We start from the raw sequence: 8,853 nt of genomic DNA on the forward strand, positions 1-8,853 counted from the left end.
TCCTCCGCCTTCCAGGCCTGTGCTCTTTCCACTGGGTCACCCTACTTCCCAACATCATTTGCTCCAAAGTGCATCGGAGAAACACGCATTATGGGAAAACTGAGTATATTTGCAGTTTTCTCTGTGGTCCATCTTCCCTAGGAGTGAGTTCCTTGAAACTATCGAACTGTCTTCTTTGTTCGGTAACATTCCCTGGCTCTAGGTACTGAATGAGGGGTTGGTGATGAGACTGAAGATAGGCTTCTGTTTCACGTTAGCTGTGGTCCCATTGTAGTTTGGAGGTGTGGTGGTTGTCCTTTTCATTGTAATTCATTTTTGTTTATTTTTTAATGCCATTACAGTGCCTTATGAGGAACCTTGTGGTGCCCTGCTTGACCCTTTTTTCTCTTTTTTTCTGTGGTATTTGTTACGCGCTTACTTCGTGCCAGGCAGCATGCTAAGTGCTGGGTTCTCCCTGTCCCACACAGGGCTCACTGTTTTAATCCCCATTTTATGGATGAGGTAACCAAGGCACAGAGAAGTTAAGTGACTTGCCCCAGGTCAAATAGACAAGTGTCGGAGCCGGGATTAGAACGCCTCCACCTTGATGACTAGGGCTACGCCATCCATCAGCCTTTCCCTCCACAGCCCTACCTTTTCCTCTTGTAACCCACTAGGAGCCTCTCATCCATGATTTATCCAAACCTCTCTTGAACCTCCTGATCCAGACCATTTCTGCTGTAATGCAGTGGTTGTGTTCTTGAAGGATTTTTGGTGTTCTGGGAAAACCGTGTGGTAGGAACCATCGATTCAGTGAAAATTAACGGGCTAGGGGAGAGAGAGTTCAACTACACTACCATGATTGTTTTTTCTAAAAGAGATTCCTGTATTATCGCTCCGCCCACCACTAGCAGAATTCTCTCCACTCTTGTCACTCATTATTTTATTGTATTAGATACACAAAGTTGTGAAAACATAAAATACTGTGATTGGAAGGCAGGGGCTGGGGAGCGAGGCAAAAATCAACCCTTGGTTGACACAGTGTTGTGCGCAGTAATTTCTCCTACCTCCGCCGACTTCTGGAACGTGTTACTGTAGGAATAGACTTGTGGGAAGGAGGAAAGTTCCCCTATTCTTTCAATCCTGTTATATCCAGATTGCATGATGAAAACACGGGTTATAGCAGGACTGACTTATTTTTGACTTGCTGCGATAAGAGACTTCATGAGTTTACTGCCCATTGTGTTCTAGACTGTGAGCTCCTTGTGGGCAGGAATTTGTTTTCCCAAGCATCAGTACAGAGTTCTGCACACAGTAAGCACTCAATAAATACCATTGATTGTGTTCAAGAAGGGGTTCCTTTTGTTTTGAACCTAGCCCACTTGCGGGATTTGGTCAACGATAATTGCTCGTTTGCCCTAGCTACCCCCTAAATGAGTTTATAGATTTCAATCATGTTCTCCCTCAGCCTGTGCCACTTGAGTCTTCTTAGCTCTGTTACGAAGTCTCAAGTGTCTTCTTAACTCTCTTCTCCTAAGATAGCTCCTCTCACCTCCTGCTCATCTTGGGTGACAGTCTCCAGCTATTCTGTGACCTTCCTAAAACAGGGCTCCTGGAACTCGGCAAAATTCCACATGTTCCATCTCCCCTCCCCTCCTGGGTTCCGATCTCCTTGAAGTCAGGGATCTTGTCTCCTCATTCTTTCATACTTCGCCAAGCACACAGTAGACAATAAATACTATTTATCGAATGATTTAAGTGGCAAAACTCTGGCATTTTTGAACTGACCACCAGCACAGGAGCAATGGGTATGGGGAATGAAGAAATCTAAGTTCTCTTACCAGACCCAAGACTGCTGAGGTAACAGGCAGGTCCCCATGCTTAAGACTTGAAGAGATCCGTGCCCAATTAACTTTCAAATTTCCATCAGAATAGCTTCCATCTCAGGCCTTGGGAGTTACTTCTAGCCTCTCGCTTTGCTTCCATTTGCTGATTTTGGCTCTGGAATTTTAAGATGAGCAGGAGTGGCGTGGGCTGAGACTGGGGAGCAGGTGGAATGACTGGAAAGGCCCCTATTTTCATCTAGCTGTTCCTTTCCCAAAATTGCTACTTCTGCTATCCATCCCATCGCCCAATATCCTGGGTAAAGTTCCTTAGGTAAATGGTAAGTTAGCTCAAGACGTATGACCAGGAAGTCTTCATAGACGTAAGCAACGAGAACCGACACCCAATTACCTTCTTGTCTTTTCAGAAAGGATTGGTGCCTCCACCTGCAAAAGCAGAAGGATTTTCTTCTGGTGAAGAAGGTACCAGCTCCAAGGCAGAAGTCAAGGATTTGGCTGTCTCTGGGGCCCAAAACCGCCAAGCCAAAGAGGTGTCAGAGGAGGAGGAAATGAAGAAGACCAATGGGAAAGAGGGAAAAGAAGGCGCAGACCCGTAGCGAGGAGCAACGTGCTGATTGCTCTGATCCTGCGAGCCTTATTTCAAACCCCTGATCATTAATTGCATTTTAATTCTCAGTTTACAAGTTTTAAGGAGAGCGTTTGCACTGTATGTGTCCAGATGTTAAAAGGCAATGGTTGTATGTGTTCAAAATTCAAATGCATACAATTCAAATTTGCAACAGTTTATAGAGTTCAGATTGGCAAGAGGTCAGGGTTCTGCCAGTTGGGAGCTGGGCCAGTTGGGAGCTGGGCCAGTTGGGAGCTGGGCCATTTCCGGGCTGCACCAGCTATGGGATTGGCCGGCTCGGAGCCGCACTGCATCCGAGTCGGACCGGTTCGGGGCTGGGCCTGGTCAGGGCTTGGCCAGTTTGGTGCTGGTGGCAGAGTTCAGGGTTGAGCCACTTTGAGGTTGGGCCAGTTTGGCGTTGGGTCAATTTAGAGTTCAGGGCGGCACTAGTTCAGCATGGTGCCGGGGGGGCAGGGGGAGTTCAGGGTTGTGCTTTGGGTCCGGGGAGAGGGGTTCAGGGTTGTGCTTTGGGTCCGGGGAGAGGGGCGTTGGGGGGCGGTGGGAGGTGCTAGGGTTGGCCGGGGTGGGGGTGGGGGTGGTGGGAAGGAAGGGGAGGATGCTAGGTTTGACCTTTGGGGGATATGGGTTGTGGGGGGTGGGGCGGGTGGGTGTTAGGGATTGAACCAGGTCTCAGTTGCCCCCATTCAGGGTTCAACAGTTACCAGTTGTGCCAGTTCAGACTACGTGGTTCACCAGTTCAGGGTTCCACCAGTTTGGAATTTCAGTTCGTACCAGTTCTGAGTTTCAAGTTGTATCTCTTCAGCCTTTAGAGGGCCATTTTGCAACCCTTCAGGCTGTTAGGGCACAGCCTCTCAGGGTACAGCCCTCCTTGGCTACAGGGTTGCGGCTCTTTGGCATTTTAGAGTACAGGATTTGCAAACAGTTCAAGTTTTGAAACCACTTCTAGAATTCCAGTTTCTAATTTGCAACACGGAGTGGAAGTTCACACCATTCAAAAGTTCAAGTTTTATGTATTTATGTGTTTTTTACTTAAACTTTACATTTAACCACCGTCTTCCTGTCATCATTCTTTGAGTTGATGAATGCAAACTCTCCCCATAAGAAGTCAGAAAATGCTAGGAGTATATTCCTTCACAGACCTTAATGTCTACTTACGGTTAAGTGTTATTTGAGGAGATTTCTAGAGAATACAGATCTACCCATGCCGATACAGCGTAGTGGGATGAGACGTAGAGACCTGCAGCTACTTTTCTTGGGTAGGTTTTGGTTATGCTAAAGGCTCCTTTAGAAAAGCTCCAGGCAGAAAATTTTCAAGATAAGAAAAAAGAAATTAAATGGGCCAAAACATAGCAAATAAAACCCCCCAACTTAGAGGTCTAAACAGCGTTAACTCGAAATAAAAGAAAGATAATTGAAACATTGGAATATGCTAAAACTTTTCCTTTACTCAGATTTTTTGCTTTCACTTGAGACACGTTGGAGGGGAAAACATCGTAAGACGTAATACTTCAGAGTGCCTAATGAAGGCAGCGCACTGTATTAGGGCCTAAGGGGAAGTACGTCAAAAGGACGAGACACAATCCCTGCCAACAAGGAGCTTACAGTCTAAAGTGGGGAATTGGATGTCGACGTATGCGAATAACTGAGTATAGAATTCAGTATACATATATGCCCAAGTGCTGAGGGTGGCTGCAGACAGTGTTAGAGATGGCCAGGTGTTGGGCAGGGATTGCCTCTATCAGTTGCCTAATTGTACATTCCAAGCGCTTAGTACAGCTATCTGCACTCAGTAAGCGCTCAATAAATACTATTGAATGAATGAATAAATATGATTGAATGAATGAATAAATATGAATGAATGAATGGTATGACAAGCCATGTTGTGGGCAAAATGAGAGAAGGGTACATTTAATAAAGTTTGAAGAATTGTGGTACTGAGCACTTACAATGGGCCAAGCACTGGGCTAGATGCAAGGTATTCAGTTTCTGTCTCACAGGCCGGGGGGGCGTCGGTCTAACGGGGAGGGCGAACAGATATCGAACCCGCATTTCTCAGATGAAGAAATTGAGGTCCACAGTCCCACAGCAGGTGAGGGAAGAGAGATAGCCGGCAACCTTTCAGGAAGGTGATCCAGGCCACAGCAGCAGCATCGACTGAAGCAGGGAGAGGCCGGAGGCTGATGCAGTACCCTGGCGAGGACAAGGGCCCGGACCAAGGTCGCGGACAGCGGGTGGCTAGGAAGGGACTGAGCCGGAAGCAGTCGGAAAAAAAGCCAGCAGGATTTGCTTAGTGATGGGTTGAACGTGACAGGAGACAGCGAGGAGGCAACCGTGGTTGCCGGTTTCTGAAGTTTTCAAGGCTAACCCCAGAGTTCAAGCAGGTAGTGGCTATTTGGGACCAGCAGGTCTCTAATACGAGCCATCAAAGGTGTGTTCTTCATTAGGTGGGGACCCTCGCCTGGTCACCCCAAGCCCTCTCATGGCATTCTTTAATCCAAACAGTGCTGAATCGCGACAGACTACTAGTTACTCCCCCCCATTGTGCTGGATTGAAAACGAGGCTAGGAATGCTAGTTTCTTGAAAGTTTTTCTTCCCCCCAGACTGCTGTGAAGTTTCTCTGAGAATTACAAGTTTGAAAGAACTGTGTAATGGTGAGGAACAGGCATCATCTGAATGGGAAAGTGACTGTTGCTTTGAAATCAGGGAGTGGGATGTTTTTGCTGGAATGACTGCCCGAGAAGGCAGTGAGCCAGTTGCCTCTCAAACCATGAGCCTTTGTGGGGCAAGTCACCTTCCCTGCTTTTGTGACAAGTGTCAAAATGGATGTAGATGAGGTGGCTACATGCCCTAAATAACTCTACCCGCTTATATCAGTCACTGAAGACCAGCCCGGTAAGGAAACGTACACATGGGGTCGACTGATTTGAACGGAACTGGAAGACCCAAAAAATATTCCCAGTATCTGACGGGGGGTGAGCCTCAGTCGACCGAAGTGCAGACCTAGCCCTATCTGAGTCTAGGACAATGCTGGAAACACCACCGTAGGCCAGGACTCTGTGCTGTAACAGGCTCAGGGATAAAATGAGGAGTAGTATATTAGAATGGGTGCTATGAAAAGCATAAGAGCCTAGAGTTCTAGTTGCTTTTTTTGACCCCGTGAACCACCCCCTGCTCCGAAAAACACCATATAACCCTTGAAGAGGGGAAGAGAATTAGATTGACGGAGGTGAGGAGGGAGGGCATTCCAGGACAACGGGAGGACGTGGCCCAGGGGTCGACGGCGGGATAGGCGAGACTGAGGGATGGTGAGGAGGGGGACAGCAGAGGAGCAGAGCATGCAGGGTGGGCAGTGGAAAGAGATAAGGGAGGAGAGGTAGGAAGGAGCAAGGGGATGGAGAGCCTTGAAGCCTAGAGTGAGAAGTTTTTGTTTTGTGCGGAGGTTGATAGGCAACCATTGGAGGTGTTTAAGAAGGGGAGTGACATGCCCAGAACGTTTTTGCAGGAAGATGAGCCAGGCAGCAGAGTGAAGAATAGACTGGAGCGGGGCAAGAGAGGAGGAAGGGAGATCAGAGAGGAGGCTGACACAATAATCCAGCTGGGATATTATGAGAGCCCGTACCAGTAAGGTAGCCGTTTGGGTGGAGAGGAAAGGGCGGATCTTGGCGATATTATAAAGGTGAGACCGGCAGGTCTTGGTGACGGATTGGATGTGTGGGGTGAATGAGAGAGCCAAGTCAAAGATGACACCGAGGTTGTGGGCCTGAGAGACGGGAAGGATGGTCGTACCATCCACGGTGATAGGGAAGTCAGGAAGAGGACAGGGCTTGGGAGGGAAGATGAGGAGCTCAGTTTTGGACATGTTGAGTTTTAGGTGGCAGGCAGACATCCAGGTTAGAGACGTTGTGGAGGCAGGAGGAGATACGAGTCTGAAGGGAGGGGGAGAGGACGGGCAGAGATGTAGATCTGTGTGTCATCTGCACAGAGATGAAAATTGAAGCCGTGAGAGCGGATGAGTTCACCGAGGGAGTGAGTGTAGATGGAGTACAGAAGAGGGCCAAGAACTGACCCTTGAGGAACTCCAACAGTTAGAGGATGGGAGGGGGAGGAGGAGCCTGCGAAGGAGACCGAGAATGACTGGCCAGAGACATAAGAAGAGAACTAGGAGAGAACAGAGTCCGTGGAGCCAAGGTGAGATATGGTGTGGAGGAGAAGGGGATGGTCGACAGTGTCAAAGGCAGCTGAGAGGTCGAGGAGGATTAGGATAGAATAGGAGCCATTGGATTTGGCAAGAAGGAGGTCATGGGTGACCTTAGAGAGAGCAGTCTCGGTAGAGTGGAGGGGATGGAAGCCAGATTGGAGGGGGTCCAGGAGAGAATGGGAGTTAAGGAATTCTAGGCAGCGAGTGTAGACGACTCATTCTCGGAGCTTGGAAGGGCAGGGTAGTAGGGATATAGGGAGATAACTGGAAGGGGAAGTGGGGTCGAGAGAGGGTTTTTTTAGGATGGGGGAGACATGGGCATGTTTGAAGGCCGAAGGGAAGAAGCCATTGGAGAGTGAGCGGTTAAAGATAGAAGTTGGGAAGCAGCGTGGCTCACTGGAAAGAGCACGGGCTTTGGAGTCAGAGGTCATGGGTTCGAACCCCAGCTCTACCACTTGTCAGCTGTGTGACTTTGGGCAAGTCACTTAACTTCTCAGTGCCTCAGTTACCTCATCTGTAAAATGGGGATTAAGACTGTGAGCCCCACGTGGGACAACCTGATTCCCCTGTGTCTACCGCAGCGCTTAGAACAGTGCTCGGCACATAGTAAGCGCTTAACAAATACCAACATTATTAAGTTAAGGAGGGGAGGAGGGAAGGGGCGATGGTTTTTATAAGGTGAGCGGGAATGGGGTCCGAGGCACAGGTGGAGTGGGTGGCACCTGCGAGGAGGGAGATCTCCTCTGAGGATACTGCAGGGAAAGATGGGAAAGTGGGGTGGGGGGGAGGCAGGAGGGGGAGGGGTGACTTTGGGGGTTCAGACCTGATTGTGTTAATTTTCGTGATGAAGTAGGTGGCCAGATCGTTGGGGGTGAGGGATGGGGGAGGAGGAGGAACAGGGGGCCTGAGGAGAGGCTGCTCTCCCTAGCTGCTCTCCCTCAGCCTCCCGTTTGAGGGCCTCAAGGCTCAGTTCTGGGTCCCCTTCCCATCTCCATTTACACACACTACCAGAAACCACCCGATTCCTCTCCATACAAAACACCACCACACTGGGCCAGGCACGCGTCACAACCCCTTTCTACTACGGCAGCAGCCTCTCCCCTCTCCAGTCCATACTTCACTCTGCTGCCTAGATCATTTTTCTAAAAAGCCATTCTGCACCCATCTCCTCAAAAACCTCCAAAGGTTGGTTGCCCTTTCCTCTTCACAAGTGGAAACTTCTGCCCCTCCGCTCTAAGGACTCATTCAGCTCTCTCCCTGCTATTTATCCCCACTCCTCTCCCATTAAATTATCTGACAATGACTCTCCCCCACCATCGAAGCCTTACTGAAGGCGCATCTCCTCCACCAGACCTTCCCTAAGTCCTCCTTTCCTCTTCTCCTGCTCCCTTTGGCGTCATCCTGACTTGCTCCTTTTATTCATCCTCCCTCCCAGTTCCAGGGCACTCTGTATTTTATTTATATTCATGCCTGTCTCACCCTCTTGACCGTAAGCTCGTTGTGAGCAGGGAATGTGTCTGTTACCCTGTACTCTCCCAAACACTTAGAATAGGGTTCTGCGCACAGTAAAGACCATCACAACTCAACCCACACACTTTGTTTCTCTAATTCACTAAATGATAAGATCCTTGAGGGCAAGGACCGTGTCTACTTTATTATACACTCCCAAGCACTTAGTACAGTGCTTGACTTATGGTAAGCGCTCCATAAATACCACTGATTTGATTGGGAATGCCAACCTATTAACTGTGCCTTGCTCTCATCTCTCTCGCCACCAACCTCTTGCTCACACCCCATCTCCTGCCTGGAACTGGCTCCCCCTTCACATCTGGCAGACTGCCACTCTTCCCATCTTGAAACCTATACTACTATTACATCTCCAGGAAGCCTTCCCTGACTCTCAGCTCCTTATCCTATGTGTCTCCCTCCCCAGCACATCACTGAAGTACTTACGGTACCCACTCCATCCACAGCACTTACCTACTGGTCTTTACTCCTTTGCTTCCTCCTACCTGCGAATCATTTTAGTGTCTGTCTCCCTATTGCGACTCTAAGTCCCTGAGGGCAGGGAGCGTGTCCACTAACTACTGTACTCTCAAATCTATTGTGTCCTCAACTAATCAGTGTTACTTAGTGCATACCATGTGCACAGTGCTGTACTAAGCACTTGGGAGAGCATACCAGATGGTTTACAATCTAGCCA

At 48.9% G+C, this 8,853-nt stretch overlaps 1 protein-coding gene across 3 annotated transcripts in view; it reads left to right on the plus strand.

The window, feature by feature from the left end:
- The window catches only part of XPC (XPC complex subunit, DNA damage recognition and repair factor), a 32,307-nt gene extending 29,708 nt beyond the window's left edge, over positions 1-2,599 (plus strand). For all 3 annotated transcript variants that reach the window (XM_029050775.1, XM_029050773.2, XM_029050774.2), the window contains exon 16: positions 2,231-2,599. In XM_029050775.1, coding sequence (XP_028906608.1) covers positions 2,231-2,419 — 189 coding nt within the window. In that variant the 3' untranslated portion in view covers positions 2,420-2,599. The remainder of the gene's footprint in view (positions 1-2,230) is intronic.
- The last annotated feature ends 6,254 nt before the right edge of the window (positions 2,600-8,853 follow it).

Source organism: Ornithorhynchus anatinus, chromosome X1 (assembly GCF_004115215.2).
Source record: "Ornithorhynchus anatinus isolate Pmale09 chromosome X1, mOrnAna1.pri.v4, whole genome shotgun sequence".
Classification (NCBI taxonomy): domain Eukaryota; kingdom Metazoa; phylum Chordata; class Mammalia; order Monotremata; family Ornithorhynchidae; genus Ornithorhynchus; species Ornithorhynchus anatinus.